Source organism: Cnephaeus nilssonii (genome assembly GCF_951640355.1).
Source record: "Cnephaeus nilssonii genome assembly, chromosome: 5".
Lineage (NCBI taxonomy): Eukaryota > Metazoa > Chordata > Mammalia > Chiroptera > Vespertilionidae > Cnephaeus > Cnephaeus nilssonii.
This window is the reverse complement of record NC_137076.1, coordinates 51,199,975-51,217,307: the sequence shown is the minus strand read 5'-3', so window position 1 is coordinate 51,217,307 and position 17,333 is coordinate 51,199,975. Positions and strand designations below refer to the sequence as shown.

Genomic DNA, 17,333 nt, shown 5'->3' with positions numbered 1-17,333 from the left:
AAATATACTTTCTAGTGTTTACAATAAAGGGGATGATGGAGAAGAAACAAGTGGAATACCTACCGGGGTGTTCTCCCGGAGAGGGGCTTTCGTGTAGCTTTGAAGAGGATGTAACTGGTGATAACTGAGAACATTCCCCACATAGACAGAAACCGCCACCAGTAAAGTTTTATTGTGAAATACAAAGGGACAACCCACATCTGCAACAGGGTCACCAGCTGTTAGAGAAATGAACAGAAAGTCTCTTTCAATGACTCAGGGCCCAGAAGGGCATGCCCATTGTCAAAAGATTCAGAATCCTGTCTGTACACTCAACTGGTTAACCATTCAACTACAAACTCCTCTGTAACCTGCACATGGAGCAGGCTGGCACAATTATCTGAAAATTCGAATGGGAAATAATTCAAAATACCCAGCTTCCGACACTTTCTTTCTTTGGGATATTTCAGATGAAAGCAACTTCAGGCTTGGACAGCGATGTGATTTTGGATAAAGGAGCTTCCTTTCAGTTGTAAAATGGGAGATAACAATGCCTGCCCCACCTGCCTTTGCTGACTGAGGTGGGGATCAAAGGAAATCCCTGAAGGGAAAGCGCCCGGCAAACAGTACTGCACGGAGCTCAGGAGCTGTGGTTACTACCTGGGCACATGTGCAAATGCACCTGATCTCAAGGGAGGAAGTGGTGTCCCAGCAGCTTCTGGGAGGCTTCTGCCTGCTGTCCCAGTGCACGCCGCAGGGTTAACCCTGCAGTCCCGACTGTGCTGTTATCCAACATTAGATTTGCAACCCACCATTTGCTTCTTGTCTTTCCTCTTTGGTTTCTGCTGCCTTTTCTAGGCAGCCCTAAGACATGGATCAGACTATCTCCTGTCCCTCTGTGTATAACCCCTTTGTGGTCTATACCAGTGATTGGCAAACTGTGGATCGTGAGCCACATGCGGCTCTTTGGCCCCTTGAGTGAGTGTGGCTCTTCCACAAAATACCATGGCCTGGGCGAGTCTATTTTGAAGAAGTGGCATTAGAAGAAGTTTAAGTTTTAAAAATTTGGCTCTCAAAAGAAATTTCAATCGTTGTACTGTTGATATTTGGCTCTGTTGGCTAATGACTTTGCCGACCACTGGTCTATACCACTGACCTGAGTCCAAGTAGCCATCAGATGGTTCTGTAAGTTGGCCAGCCTCAAGCTCGCATAGCAGGAAGCAGGACTACACTGATGGGCTGGAGGTCAATGACTTGATATGGTTACCGTAGTGACTGACACTCCTAATTGTTAGATCGTTTGGGCCTAATACTGAAGCATCCATCTTATATAAAAACTGCTGTTTGAAATATTAAACCTGCTATTTTGGCTTCTGCAAATGCTTGCTTAAATAATAAGGAAAATAAGACTACTCCCATTTCAGAGAGGCCATTAAACCTTCTCCAGACAAAGTTATCAGTGCTGGCACCAGGCCAAGCCTTTGGTTGAGGTCTCAAAGCCCCAGCACATAGGGGCTCTTTAAGAACTTGCAAAGGGGACTGGAAAACCCCATATTTGGGAGACAAAGAGGGTAAAAGGGTATAAATACAGGAAACTTCCTGTGTGACTTCACCCAGAATTTGAGAGACATTTTCTCTGGGCCCGCATGTAATAATAATCTTACCTAACAAAAGAGAAACATGCAAATTAACGATCACTCAGCTAAGCCCACAGCCAATCAGAGTGAGTATGAAAATTAACCAAACAAAGATGGAGGTTAATTTGCATATGCAGGTGCAGAGTGGAGCGGCTGGGAGGGGCGTGATGCCTGCTATGAGGGGAAGGGGGGCTGTGGAGGGAGCTACTGGAGTGGTGCTCCGGATAGAAGTGAGGACTTGCTGGCTCCCGGGCAGCTGGGGAATGGAGACGTGTTGGCTCCTGGGCGGCTCGGAGTGAAGCCAGGGGAAGGAAGGCCTATTCTTGCACGAATATCATGCAACGGGCCTCTAGTAATAATAATAATAATAATAATAATAATAATAAATGTAACTCCATCTCTCTAAGTGTTGCTTGGTTCTTCTCCGGTTTTCTGTAACAATACGAGCTATTCACCTCTCTTGTGAAAAGAGGATAGTTTTAAACAATAGCAATAATCTTTGGTCTTTTATGTTTTATCATCTGTAGACTAACCACCTATTATTTACTCAGCACCAGTATAAGAAGGGAATGGCAACAAGGTTTAATTTCTGGTGTGGACTTTAATTGGTGGTGGCACCTGGTAAAGCTCTGTTGAGGAGGATTCTAAGCGTGGGTCCTGGTTTTGTGTTAAAGAGTATCATGATCGATTAATCATGCCTGCCAGGATGTAGAAAGAGTTGTTATAGCATGCATGTACATATGTCATCTGGGTATAAACAAAGGCTGATGTAATTTATTTGTTGTCTTTACTCTCTTCATCTTTGTAATTAAAGGAGGTGGCCTTACACAATGAAAACTTTCTAATAGAAATGGTCTCTTAATACATTTAAAGTCTTATATTTAGAAACTAAATATATATATGAAATAACAAATAAACCCTTTTTAAGTTTGAAAAAGATAAAAGGAGGTGGCTTTTAAAAAAAGAGTGTATGGATGTAATTTTGGATCTTTTAATAAGATCTTGGTTATAATAGTCCAAAGGTCAATAACCAAATTTGATAGGACTTCAAGATATAAGTGAAAAAGGCAAGGCCACTGCCATTCTCTTTTCCATGTCAAATAAGAAGACATTTCCCAGGCTTTTCATTCTCTTTTAATTGCTTCATCCCTAAAACAACCTGGATCCGTAATCTTAGCATTGCTCTAAATCTTTCAGAGAACAGTACAGTTGTCATTATACATATGCATTTGAACAAAAATACACATGGAGCAAATCTGAGGTAACTAAAGAGTTCAGAAAAAATATCCTATAACCTGCTTTTTGTTTTAGAATTCAAGGCAGTACTTCCAAGGAAGGATACATATTCTTTACTCTTGCCTGAATTAGTCAGATAATTGCTTTAATTTTCCATCCTACTTTGTGGGTATGGTCAAAGCTAATGAATGGGCTTGCACCTTTATTTATGAAATATATATCCCATCTAATAAAAGAGTAATATGCAAATTGACCGTACCTCTACTACACCCTCAAGCCATGCCCACCAGCCAATCAGGAGCGAGCATGCAAATTAACCCAACCAAGATGGCTGTGGCCACAGAGCGAGCAGGAGGCTTGGGTTTCCCCAGCAATGGAGGAAGCCAAGCTTCCTGCACACCCTGGCTGGCCCTGGACTCCACTCAAGGTTACAAAGTTTCAATTATAGAAGATAAATAAATCCCAACAAAAATGGCAGCAGCCACAGAGCTGGAGAGAGCAGGAGGCTTGAGTTGCCCCCAGTGATGGAGGAAGCCAAGCTTCTGCAGCCCTGGCCTGCCTTGGTCTCCGCTCAAGGCTACAAAGTTTCAATTATAGAAGATAAATAAATCCCAGATACCAGGGCCTCTGCTTGGGTCACCAGGGGGCGTGGCCGGCCTGCAAACCACCACAGGCCCCTCACCCAGGCCACCCCACGCCCCAAGGGAACCCCCACCGTGATCCGGGACACCCTTCAGGGCAAACCAGCTGGCCCCCACCCGTGCACCAGGCCTCTATCATATATAATCATATATAATAAAAGAGTAATATGCAAATTGACCATCACTCCAACACACAAGATGGCTGCCCCCATGTGGACACAAGATGGCCACCACAGGATGGCCAAAAGGGAGGGCAGTGAGGGGTGACCAGGCCATCAGAGAAGGGAAGTTGGGGGCAACCTGGACCTGCAGGGAAGGGAAGATGGGGGGGACCCAGGCCTGCAGGGGAGAGCAGTTAGGGGGGACCAGGCCTGCAGGGGAGGGCAATTAGGGGTGACCAAGCCTGCAGGGGAGGGCAGTTAGGGGTGACCAGGCCTGCAGGGGAGGGCAGTTAGGGGCAAACAGGCTGGCAGGGGAGTGGTTAGGGGGTGATCAGGCTGGCAGGCAGAAGCGGTTAGGGGCAATCAGGAAGGCAGGCAGGGAAGCAATTGGGAGCCAGCAGTCCCAGATTGGAGAGGGTGCAAGCTGGGCTGAAGGACACACACCCCCTGTGTGCAAATTTCATGCACCGGGCCTCTAGTATGTATATATATATACTCAAATAGGAAAAACAGGCTTCCTTAAGGAAGTAGAATACTTTTTGTGAGGACCAGAAACCATATGTGAGGAAACCAAGACTTAAGATTCACTCCTTTTAATATTCAGCATTAGCAACTTTGAGTTTCTATGTATTTTTTTTAAATAACCCATTTAAAAAATATGTATAGATCTTTATTGATTTCAGAGAAGAGGGAGAGGGAGAGATAGAAAATCAATGATGAGAGAGAACCATTGATTGGTTGCCTCCTGCATGCCCCACACAGGGGATTGAACCTGAAACCCAGGAATGTGCCCTGAATGGGAATCGAACCATGACCTCCTGGTTCATAGGACAACATTAAATCACTAAGCCACTAAGCCATGTCAGTCGGACTGACCCTCTACTGCTGAGAATAAGTGTGGAGCTCCTTAAAAATCTCATCAGTATTTGGGTCCCTCATTTCCTTTTGCTTATTGTGGAGATAGTCATCTATGCTTTATTGTAGGTTTTGAATTTTTTAGTTCATTACTTCTGATATCAAAGAAGGAAATGGATATGAACTCCATCTTTCAAAATTTGATTACCTGTCACTTGCATTTTTCATCTCTCTGTTTTAAGAATTTGATTCATCTTTTTACTTCCCCCATAAAGATGCTGAAGTTTTTTTTTTAAATAAAAATTTGAATTGGTTCATTTTAATTCAGTGAAACCACTATGTTCCCATATTTTATACTTTAGGTTATAAGCCAAATTTTACAAGACTAATCAATTTCCTCAAATCAGTGGAGTTATAATCCATGATGGTTTGAAGTGACCATTGGACTGTATTTTTATAAAACTAGTTCTCTCCTTGTGGATTTATAAATACAACCCATTCCTGGAAAATCCCAAATTTCTCTTACTTGATGCCTGGATTTAATTAATAGAAAATAACAATGTTCAAATGTATAGATCTGCAACTTTTTAAAAAATAGGCCTTGGAGATTAGAAATAAAAAGAAAGCAAAAAATATATATCATTATAATATATTCTGTATGCAAATATTCAATTTATTAACTATCTTTAAAGTCTAAACCCAGCACCACATTTTCTCAACATGTAAGGACAAAGGTCAGAAATTTGTGTTATGAATTAAATGATTGTACAGAGAAGTCCTTTTGAAATGAGGGCCACATTTCATAGCAATTTAAAAAATTCTTTATCAATTTCCAGAGCAGTTAAAACCTCTCATTTTTAATAGTAACTGCCACATATGAAATGTAGGAATGTTGTGCCTCATAAATAAACACATGAAATATGTGAACTTGAGGTGCATGCATGCAACAGAGGAGCCTGGCAGCTGGGACACATTAATGATGCCAGAGGGGTCACCATCTGGGCATGTGCATATAAAACACATCTGCATGACTGGCCCTGCATCTGGATCACATCACCCACCTTCTCCCCACCGCACATCATGGCAGGAGGATTGTCCTGACGGATCAGATGCTGCCCAGTGGTACCATGTTTTTCCTTTTACCATGCATTATGGATGAATCTGGAAAGAATTGCAAGTCAAGACAAAACAAAGATATCTTTTGTCTAGTTGTACAGGATGGTGAATGGGTCACACAATAAGGAAGGGAGGGAGGGTGGGAGGAAGAAAGGAAGGAAGAAAAGGAAGGAAGGAAGGAAGAAAGGGAGGGAGGGAAGGAGGGAGGGAGGGAGGGAGGGAGGAAGGGAGGGAGGGAGGAAGGAAGAGAGGGAGGGAGGAAGGCAGGAAGGCAGGAAGGAAGGAAGGAAGGAAAGAAGGGAAGTTATGTATGTATGTGATACTTATTTCCTTTGCACTGCAAATCCTAAACTACTATGTTTGCAGCCACGTGTACACATGTCTGTGTGTACTTGTATGGGTGGGATGGAGGGAGAGCAGGGGGATGCTAGAGGTAAGCAGAAAATCATCATGTACATAAATGACTCCAAGAATATTGTGCTATCAGAACAAAGGCAATGAAGGAAAGTGTGGGCATAAAATGAATAAGTAAAATAATGAAATCATGGCATATGAAGGATTCTTAGAAATCCACTAGGTCTAGATTTCTATCTTCAATTCAGACTGTTGATTTTGCTATTTAAACTGTTAAAGGAGCTTCTGCAATGTTACATCAGTATGTGTATATTTGTGCCTTGCCTCATTTTAAAAAGCTTTGAACAGACCTAATGGTTTATTGCAGGGAGTTTGTTTTAAATAGAGCAATGTTTCAATCTGTGGCTTAAGGATTTGCCAGTGTATTGAGGCAAGTTAACGGTGTGTCTAAAACCCCAATTCTGTGTATGTAGTCAACAGGCTCTCTACTGGTTTGAAGGGAAGGAGAAAGGTTCTTTTTCCGCACCCTCCCCCGCTATTTCCTGCAGATATGAAAAGTAGGAGACATAAAAGAAGGTGGAGAGGATGGTATTGAATGAAATTTTATTTTTAATTGAATGCTGTTAAAAGCATTTGGAAATAATTTAATTCTGAGGCTCTGCCTATATCTAAACCATATCAGCACTATCAGCTGGAAAGAGAAAAATTCAAATATCCAGATGCTTGGACTATGTTATGCTAAAAATATGAGTATTTGGAAACATCCAGGTATTTAGTTGTATCCCAAACCAAATAACAACATTCCATTTTCTATCTACTTTCTCTCAATACTTTTTGGCATCACTTAGGAGCAGTTAATATTATGTTTTAAAACTTTGCTTTCTAAATAACCTGTTTCTTTTGCTTTATCATAATAAGCTGCTCTGATATTCACAGCTTCTACAGACCACCGAGCAGAATCTGAAGAGACAAATTAAATGATCTCTTCAGAAGATAAACCTATTTGTTAAAAGCTGTGTCTGAAAATGTTCTGAGCTTTTCAGATTAGTCCCTCATCTCTGACGTACATGATCCAAATTATGCATGAAATAATGTGAAAATAATACTTGATGTGTAATTAAAAATGCCCTCAGGGCATAAATAAATGTATAAATAATGATTAACGTACAAAACTGTTCACATATATTGTGTGCACTTCCTACTTTTTAAAAAGTTTCCTCCCCTTGCTTATCCATAAACTCCCACTCCCACCATCTGCCACAGTTTACATAATTTTCCCATCCCAGTGTACATACATATGCAGCAGGATGGGAATTGTTAACCTATACCCTCCTGGGAAACTGTTTTATCCACTAGAGTACAGTGCTCGTGTGCGGCTCCTAGTGCCTTAATCTTACCACACTCGTCTCACTTCCAAAGGCACCTGGAGCGGCACCTTGACCCCCAATGCCCTTCGGTGAGGTTGTTTCATACATTTATAATGAAGTCAGATTCTCTTGTCACCATCTGCATTTCTCCCTGGGATCCCCAATCTCCTAAGTCAGTGGTCGGCAAACTCATTAGTCAACAGAGCCAAATATCAACAGTACAACGATTGAAATTTCTTTTAAGAGCCAAATTTTTTTAAACTTAAACTTCTTCTAACGCCACTTCTTCAAAATAGACTCGCCCAGGCCGTGGTATTTTGTGGAAGAGCCACACTCAAGGGGCCAAAGAGCCACATGTGGCTCGCGAGCCGCGGTTTGCCGACCACCGTCCTAAATGATCTTTAAAAATTTGCCTACCTTAAGGTCTGCTTCTTGTGCTATATACAGTAGTTTGTTGGGATTTGACAAATGCATAAGGTCTTGTATCCAAAATTACAGTATTATACAGATCCACTTTACTGCCCTAAAATTCCTGTTTCACTTGTTTGTCCTTCCTCTTGACCTCCATGAACTACTGGCAACCACTGTCCAAAAAAAAAAACCCACAAAAAAACCCCAACCATCATTTTACTCTCTCTATGGTTTTGCATTTTTCAGAATCTATAATAATAAAAGGGTAATATGCTAATTAGAGTGGACATCTTCCGGACGTCATTCCAGACATCCTTCCTGACAAAGCCAGGGCAGGAAGGAAGCAGCCCGGGTCCCAGGTGCCTGCAGGCGGCTGAAGTCCAGATCCCAGGTGCTGGAGGGAAGCCGGTGCCGGCAGCCAGGGGAAGGAAGGCCTACTCTTGCACAAATTTTCGTGCATTGGGCCTCTGGAGATATATAATTGGATTCATATAGTATGTGGCCTTTGTATTGGCTGGTTTCACCAGGGTTCCTCCATGTCTTTCCATGGCTTGATAGTGCATACCTTTTTATTACATACTAATATTTTATTGTATGGAGATATCATAGTTTGCTTATTTATTCATACTTTAAAGGTAGATGCTTAGATCACTGATTTTAGACCCTAATTTTCTTTTCTAATGTATAGATTCAATGCTAGAAATTTCCCTCTAAGCACTGCTTTTCTACCTTTCATAAACTTTGATATGTTGTATTTTCATTTGGTTTTAATAGTTTTTTTAATTTCTCTTGAGTCCTCTTCTTTGACTCGTGTTATTTAGTATTATATTATTTAAAGTCCAAGTATTTGGGGATTTTTCTAGCTTTGTGTTATTGATTTCTAGTTTAGTTTTTGTGGTCTGAGAGTATAAAGTTGACTCTTGAACAGCTTGGGGCAGGGGTTAGGGGCACCATTGCCCAGCGCCTGCCACCCCATTGAAGAGCTGCATATAACTTAAATCGGCTCTCTGAAATAAGTCCATTCCCACCACAGATCAAAGATTCTCTTTTCAGTCCACAGTCGTTTGAAGCCACGGATGTGAAACCTGGGGGTGTGGAGGACTAACTGAATATTGATTTTTAAGAATCTGCATATAAGTGGATCTGTGCAGTTCATAGTTTTTTACTCAAGGGTCAACTGTACTTTGTGTGATTTCTATTCTTTCAATTTAGTTTTGGTGTGTTTTATGGCCTAGAATGTGGTCTATCTTGGTAAATGCGTCATGAGAGCTTGAGACGAATGTGTGCTCTGTCGTTGCTGGGTGACTCATTCTCTAAGAGTTAGAGTAAGTTGATCAGTGGTACTGTTCAGGTCAACTATATCCTTACAATTTTCTTCCTGCTTGATCTATTGGCTACTGAAAGAGGGTGTTGCAATCTCCAAATGTAATTGTGGATTTGTCAGTTTCTCCTTGCAGTTTTACCAGTTTTTGCCTCATATATTTTGATGCTCTGTTGTTAGGCACATATACAACAGGGGCAGGCTAGAAGGGCTCAATGGGGAAAAAGGGGACAACTGTAATACTTTATTTATTATTAAATAAAGATAAATTTAAAAAAAGAACTTCTGTGTCTTCTTGAATAACTGACCCTTGTATCATTATGTAATGCCCCTCGTTATCCCTAATAGTTATCCTTGTTCTGAAGTCTGCTTTACCTGAAATTAATATAGCTTAATCCAGATTTCTTTTATTAGTGCTATCATGACATATCTTTCTCCAAACATTTGCTTTTAACATATCAGTGTTTTTATAGTAAAAGTAAGTTTCTCCAGAAATTCTGTTAAGCATTTATATTTTGCAGATAAGGAAACTCTGTTTAAGATATATTTAAAAATCTTTTCTTTGATATGAGAGCATAGCTAATGAGGTTTAATTCTAGTCTCCTTCATTAAAAAACAAAACAAAAACCTCTGTAATGTAGAGGATGTTTATTTTAATTAACAAGACAATAATGACATGGCAGCAAATTGATACATGTTCTTTTAAATAAAAACCACCACCCCATCTAAACAACAACAAGAACCACCCAAGCCTTAGCTGGTTTGGCTCAGTGGCTAGAGCATTGGCCTGTGAACCCAAGGGTCCTGGGTGGAGCTCGTGTAGGAGACAACCAATCGATGTATTTCTCTCACATCGATGTTTCTCAATGTCTCCCTCTCTTTTCTATTCTACCTAGGAAAACAAACAAACCATCCAAAATTGCTCTTTCTATATAAAATGTACAAAATTGCCTAAATGTAAGTATTATACAGAACTCTAAAGAATTCCCTTAGACCCTGTGCTACACAGAAAATAATCTTTATGATGGGTAAGAGGAAAATGAAATACTGGTCTAAGCCAGCACTTCATATGTCACAGGCGAGTCTTCTTATACATGAGCAGTCCAAGACTCAGAATCATGTAGAGGGATCATTGAGGACCTTCTCCCTTTGCAATGTTTCTTCACTTAGGCCACACTCAAGTCCAAACCATTGATCATCAAAATGTGGTCCCAGGACCATCTGAGAACTTGCAAGTCTTGCAAATTATTGGGCACCTGTTGAATCAGAAACTCAGGATGGGACCTGAGAATCTGATTTAATAAGCCCTCTAGGTGATAAGAGTTATACCCTAAGATTTGAGTACCACTGCTCTAAACATTGTAAGGTCTCAGGCCCAACAGCCCAGGGGATGCCCCTGGGGCTGTAAGATGGCAAAGGTCAAGTGGACATGCTTGAGTGGGATTGGTCTTTGAAAATGGGATTGTGCTCTACGTGGCTGTCAGTGCAGTGTTATCATAAACAAGCTTTCATGAATATGCAAGCCATCAGTGCCAGAGTTTATTGCGAATGAAACAAAGTTAGACAGCCTCACCTTTTGTTTCTGGAATTCCTAATTCTCCTTTCCTGGGCCAATGGCAGAAGTTGTTCATGCACAAAAGGAAAATTGGTTTCCTTAAACCAGGGCTTCTCAACCTTGCACTATGGACGTTTCTTTTGTTGTAAGGAGCTGTCCTGTGCATGTTGAGCAGCATCCCTGGCCTCTACCTTAGAGATGCCAGTAGCATACCCCAACCCCTTCCACGGAGGATAAAAAATGTTTCCAGATGTTGCCAAATGTCTCCTGGGGCCAAAATTGTACACAGTTGAGAATCACTGACTTAAACAAACCATTTCTTCAAAGTGGTAAAAAAAAAAAAAAAAGGAGGGATGTGGCCGCCAGAGGAGCAGGCTTCCAGCAGCCACCAGGGAGACTTACGTTGTAGGACCGGCCATGCCTCTGTCTCCACTGCACCAGCACTATCTGGGCGATGATCAGGGTGGAGAGGAAGATCAAGATCATCTCCACGTGCATGGACTCGTGGCCCCGGTGCATCTTGTACATCTTCTCCTGCTGCAGGCTGGAACCAGCAAATGAGGTCATCCGCAAAAGTTCTCAACCTTTGCACATTTAGCAAAAAAAATAGGCTGGGCCCATAGGAAGCAATTAGGGATTTCAAATGTAAGGGGCTTTAAGCTTTGATTGCAAAGTTTTCCTAAAATTTTCTTGGTTCCTCCCTTTCCCCCAGGCTTGGGGGAGAGGCAGTTGAGAGGAGGAGCCCAAACTTATCAGCAAAGCCAATTCCTCTCAGCCCTTAGTTTTTCCATGTGTATTGACTTCAGCCTTGTCCCTTCAAGTTAAGTTATGCCCCCCCCCCCAAAAAAAAAAAAAAATCACTGATGGGTCCTGGAAAGGCCTGGGTTCCAGTCCTTGATTGGCCAGTTTATCACCATATATAGTCTTTTATAAGTCATTTAAGGTCTCTGAGCCTCAGTTTCCTCATTTGCAAATTTAAAATAATGATCTGTCTGTACCTCAGGATTGTTCTAAAATTGCAAAGAACATATGTTATTTTATTTGTCAACTAGAGGCCCGGTGCACGAAATTCATGCATGGTGGGGTGTGTGTGTGGGGTCCCCTCAGCCCAGCCTGCACCCTCTCCAATCCGGGACCCCTCGGGAGATGTCCAGCTGCCAGCAGTCGGACATCCCTCTCACAATCTGGGACCACTGGCTCCTAACTGCTCACCTGCCTGCCTGCCTGATCACCCCTAACTGCCCCCCCTGATGGCCTGGTCACCCCCAACTGCCCTCCCTGCTGGCCTGGTTGCCCCATGCAGCCTGCTGTTAGGTAGTTTGGTTGCCCCTCACTGCCCCCCTGCTGGCCTGGTTGCCCCACGCAGCCTGTTTGGTCGTCCGTTTGGTTGTTTCAGTTGTGACAGTTGCTTAGGCTTTTATATATATAGATAATAATAATTAGATTAAATTGATCTAATTATTGGCTGAATGTTCAGGTTTTCAGTTGGACTCTTGGTTTTGCACAATGGTAGAGAAAACCACTAAGGTGGTGTCATCTGGCTTAACTATAGCAGAAGTGGCTTTGAAGAAAGCCTGGAGCAGTGGTTCTTGACCTTGGCTGTAAGTTAAAAATCACAGTGCCCGAGCTGTACCCCAGATCAATTAAATGAATTAAGTGATCATTCAATGATCATACCAATTAAAAACACCATTGCTGGGTATAATGGGCTGAACTGTATCTCCCCACCTCTAACCCCAAATTCCTATGTTGAAGTCCTATTGCTCAATGCCTCAGAATGAGACTGTATTTGGAGACAGGGATTTTAAAGAGGTAATTAAGGTAAAATGAGGTCATATGGGTGGGCCCTAATCCAATCGGGCTGGTGTCCTTACAAGAAGAGGAGATTAGGACACAAACTCACACAGAGGAAGACACAGCGAGAAGGCGGCCATCCACACGGTAAGGAGAGAGGCCTCAGAAGAAACCAAGAATCACCGACACCTTGATCTTGGACTTCTAGCCTCTAGAACTATGAGAAAATAAACTTCTGTTGGTTAAGCCTCTCAGGCTGTGGCATTTTGTTATGATGACCCTGGGAAACTGATCACAGATTTCTAGATGGTGATCTAGGCATCAGTAATTTGTAAAGTTCCCCACCAATGTAATTTTAAGATACAGCCAAGATTGAGAACCACTGGCCCGAGGAAGAAAGAGCAGTCCAGGGTCAATATTAGGGAAGAAAGGGGAAATTATGAACATTGCCAACCAACAACTTCATAAATATTGTTTAGCATTAATTTCATCTCCAGTGAAGCACCATCAGTCACAAAAATCTCTTAAAGTTTCCACTTATGGCTGGTTACAGTGTGCATTTAGTTAAGGTACCAGTCAGAAAACACTGCGGAGTGATCTTCTGTGTCACAAGATAGTGACCTTTTAAAGGTACTTGTTGGATATGTGGGTTTGGTTCTTCCCTTTACTAGCGTTTCTACAGAACTCCTATATAGAGCAGAGCAGTGCCTCAGAAAAGGGCCCCATTCAAATCCCAGGGGTGCCCCCTGCTGGAGAATGTGCAGAAATTAATCCACAGAGCCTAGTAAATAAATATTCTTACGTGTGTTCAGCTTATTTGAGACGGAATCTTAGGGTGTTAATGCTGGAAGGTACCAAAGATGTACTGAAACCCTTTATTTATCAAACTAAGACACTTAAGCCCATTTCAGGTAAACATCCTGAGTAAGACCACATGGCTATTAGTCTCTGTGTTGAAGCTGAGCTTAGGAGACAAGAATGGTTTTTAGAAGCTCATTAAAAAATATGCTCATTCCTCTGAAGAAATGGGAAGTGAAAAAAAATAAAAAGGTACAAGAATTTAGTAATAGTTCTTACAGCCCCAAGTTCAAAATAGCTATTTAATATTCTATGTAATGAATAGATTTTCAATTTAGGCCATATAGATAGAAGAGTAAATCTTTCATCAGGCTAAAATAGGACTTGCATAGATATCAAACAAAACATGCTTTATGACATTAATCTATTATATATATATATATATATATATATATATATATATATATATATAATGCATGTCAAAAAGCTAACCAATGTGGAAATACTTCTGAAAGTATAAAGTGATGGCATATAAATGTAGTATTTCCTATTTTGATTAGGAATACATTCCTGATTGATTACCATAAAGCAAAAAAGGAGGGACTTTTCACTTTTATTTCATTTCATGTGGTGACAGGTAGCAGAACACAGGGGAAGCAGCATATGAAGAAAACCAGATGTATCTTGTGCCCAAAATAAATACTGAGTTGGCACTGCCTGATTTTGAAGGACATACAAATCCAGCTTTGTGGGGAGGCACAGAGCACACTGTGGTTTTGGTCTATACTACCCTTGGGCACGCATGGTTATGCTAACTCACCTTCTCTATCCTAGGAAATTTACAAATAAAATGACGGCTTCATTTAATTTCTCAGTTAAGATGGAAATCTACTTTTTTAGTGTAACAACAATAAAAAAATATACTAATCACTTACTTCCACTCATCATCTGCAGAAAGCTTTGTGTGAGAGATCTGAAAAACAAAATGAGCCAGAATAATTTAGGATGAAAGCTCCAATAAAATGTTTGCTTACAAACACACACACACACACACACACACACACACACACACACACACCAAAACAGTAATCAGGTCATTATCTTATATATAAAAGGCTAATATGCAAATTGTCCCCTCAGGCTAATATGCAAATTGTTCAATCGCTTGCTATGACGTGCGCTGACCAGCAGGGGGACCAGTGGCGGTGGCAGCGGGGCTCTGAGGGAGCGAGCGAAGGAGGAGGTGGGGTGGCAGGAACCGCATGGTGGCAGTATGCAGGTGGCGAGGGAAGGAGGATGCAGGGAGGCAGGGAACCACACAGTGACAGCGTGTGGTCGAAGGAGGTGGGGAACCTGATCCCTGATCGGCCCTGATTGCCAGCCAGGCCTAGGGACCCTACCCATGCATGAATTTCATAAATAAATATGAAAAGAATTCATATTATTCCCTAGTTAATAAATATTTGAGAACCAGATGAGGTGCCATTCAATCAAGGTTGTAGAGTGGCCTCCTAAAAAGCAGTATCACCCTGGCTTCTGGGATACAATGTATAAATCCAAGAACCCCCCGCCCCCCCAAAAAAAAAAAACAAACAAAAAAAAAAACACACACATGTTTTGTTGGTATCTTAATTAGTGCCAGTGAGTAAATATCTCTAAGTTCAAGGTTTTAGAGACAGATCTGACTAGAGGCTCTACTTGTTTGGAGCATTTTTGTGTCCTCCCGCTAGTTCAGTTTCATTGAAGGCCTGGCCCCAGGGAAGGGGGTGATGTAGCCATGGCCTCGCAGACTGAGCTGGATTGCACAGAGACTATCCTCAGGAAGCGCTTGTGGATGACCTGCAGTGCACCCACGTGCCGCCTTCCCTTGATCACTGCTAATGCACTATATTGGGCCATTTGAACGCTAAATGCCAATCATTATGCAGTCACCCAGGAGTCTGGTTAAAATGTAGATTTTAATTCAGGAGTTCTGGGGTGGGGACCGAGACTCTGCATTTCTTTCTTCCTTTCTGTTTTTGCTGCGAAAGAGAGGGCTAAGGGATAGCCTGGCCAAAGGGCCTGGCCAGGCAGCCTCGATTGCCTGCCTCGTTAGCCTTTTATTGTAACAGCAGTTTGAGATAAAGTTTATCTTTAAGATACAATCAGTAGGGGAAGTAATCTTGGGAGGACACATGTGTTTGTAGTGCCCTTTGCATTTCTTTCTTTTTAAATATTAATTATTCATGGATTGATTTTTAGAGAGAGAAAGAAGAAGGGAGAGAGAAGGAGGGAGGGGGAGAGAGAGAGAGAAAAACGTTGATTTGTTGTTCCACTTATTTATGCACTCATTGGTTGATTCTTGTATGTGGCCTGACCGGGGATCGAACCTGAAACTTTGGTGTGTTGGGATGATGCTCTAACCAACTGAGCTACCCAGCCAGGGCAACTTCTAATTGTCTTCCATGTGACACAGGGACTGTTGGTTGGTGGATCATGAGAGCTTTGCTCTTGGGAAAAGCTGTGAGTCCCTCCTAGGGCCAAGTTAACAGAGGGGCCATGCCTCCTGAGGGCCGTGATGTCAGCCTCAAGGGAAAGCAAACATCCGCAGTAAAGGCGACTCTACCAGTCTTCTGCCCCTCCTGGTGAGCAGTTTTCCATCTATAACCTCCTCTGGATGGTCTGGGTTTGAAACCACCAAGGAAGCCCATAAAATCCCAAATGCATAGCGTGGTCCATAGGCCAGCCACAACCTGGCTCTCCCTTATCTTTTACTACAAACCTTTGTGAACCCTAGATTTCTATAGCGTCGTAGTGTGTATCACCCGCCCCTGCCTTTCCCCACGATCACTCCCCAATATTTTCATCACCTCCAAGCAATTTGGGCTGCAGTCCCCTCCATCTAGAATCCTTACTCCCCTCATCACCCACGTGGCCAGGTCTCATCCGTCCTCCAAGGCTCAGCTCACATGCCACGCCCCCCATCCGCGTTGCCCATCCCCCACCCCCTGCCAGGAACAATCCCTTACTTCTTAGACATCCCACAAAGCCTCACTTGAACCTGTTTTGGGGACAATAATCTCTTCCCACCGCGTTTTAACCAGCCCTTCGGGTGATTCTGAGGCACGCTCTAGTTTGAGAACCAGCGTCAAGCGTAATGTACACCCGTCATCCCTCAAGCTGTCCTCCTTAAGGGGAGGGGCGGGAGGGAGGGAGAGGAGGAGAAATGGAGAGGAGTTGGGCTTCCTGGGGTGGGGTGAGGTGGGGATCAGGCGAAAGCACCAGCGTCTTCCCTTGGTCCCCGTCCCTCCATCCGTGGCCCATGCACACCGCGAGGGGTCGGGGAGCTTGGAGACCCGTCAGCGCGGCCTCCCAGCCCCTGGGTGAGCCTGCGGACCCGGTGTGGTGTCCCTGCGGACGGTGCCCCGCGTCCGGTACCTGGTCGTGCTGGGGGGGCGCCTCCAGCACCGCGCCGGCCTTGCGCTCCGCTCCCGCGGCCATGCCTCCGCCGCCAGCACCGGCTCCGAGGGTCTCCCCGAGTCCGCAGGGGACGCCCTTCGGACGCAGGAGCCGCGGTCGGGAGCCGAGCCTGTGGCTGCGGAGCGGCGGCCCCGCCCCGGGCTGTGCGGCACCCGGTCCGCGCGCGGGGAGCCTCCGGGCGCGCCCGCCCCTTAGCCCTGGGCTCCGCTCAGGCCTCCTCCAGAGGAGGGGAGCTGAAGGTCACCACCGCCAGCACGACTGGTGAGACCCTGTGGGTCCAGGGCCCCTCCGGAGCGAGGCGGTTGCCAGCCATCGTCGCTACTAAAACGTCCTGGGCGCTGGGCAGGGGCCAGCGTTTTTGTTCCCAGGTGCCGGGGCTGGCGGACGGCCCCGAGGTCGGTAGGGAGAGCGGTGGGGAGCTGGGAGAGAGCAATGGAGAGGAGAGAGGGAGGGAGGAAGGGAGATCGCTTCTTCTCAGCTCTCTCCCCCAGAAGCATTTATCAGAAGACGGTTGTCCAAATGCAGGGAGATGGAGCCTCTGAGCATCCACGGTGCTCCTTTCCCGGGGGTTCCTGCGCCTCTGCCCTTGGTTATCTGCAGTTTTCATCTCGGCGGGCAGCTCCCTGGAGGCAAACCTGGTCCCTCCCAA

At 43.8% G+C, this 17,333-nt stretch overlaps 1 protein-coding gene across 1 annotated transcript in view; it reads right to left on the bottom strand.

Moving 5' to 3' along the window:
* RNF175 (ring finger protein 175) overlaps positions 1–16,705 on the bottom strand; it is a gene marked incomplete at both ends in the record, with an annotated part of 33,124 nt that extends 16,419 nt beyond the window's left edge. Inside the window, 4 exons of the mRNA XM_079771682.1 lie at positions 64–218; positions 11,036–11,177; positions 14,161–14,198; positions 16,643–16,705. Of these exons, the coding sequence (XP_079627808.1) occupies positions 64–218; positions 11,036–11,177; positions 14,161–14,198; positions 16,643–16,705 (398 nt within the window). The remainder of the gene's footprint in view (positions 1–63; positions 219–11,035; positions 11,178–14,160; positions 14,199–16,642) is intronic.
* Positions 16,706–17,333: the final 628 nt, after the last annotated feature.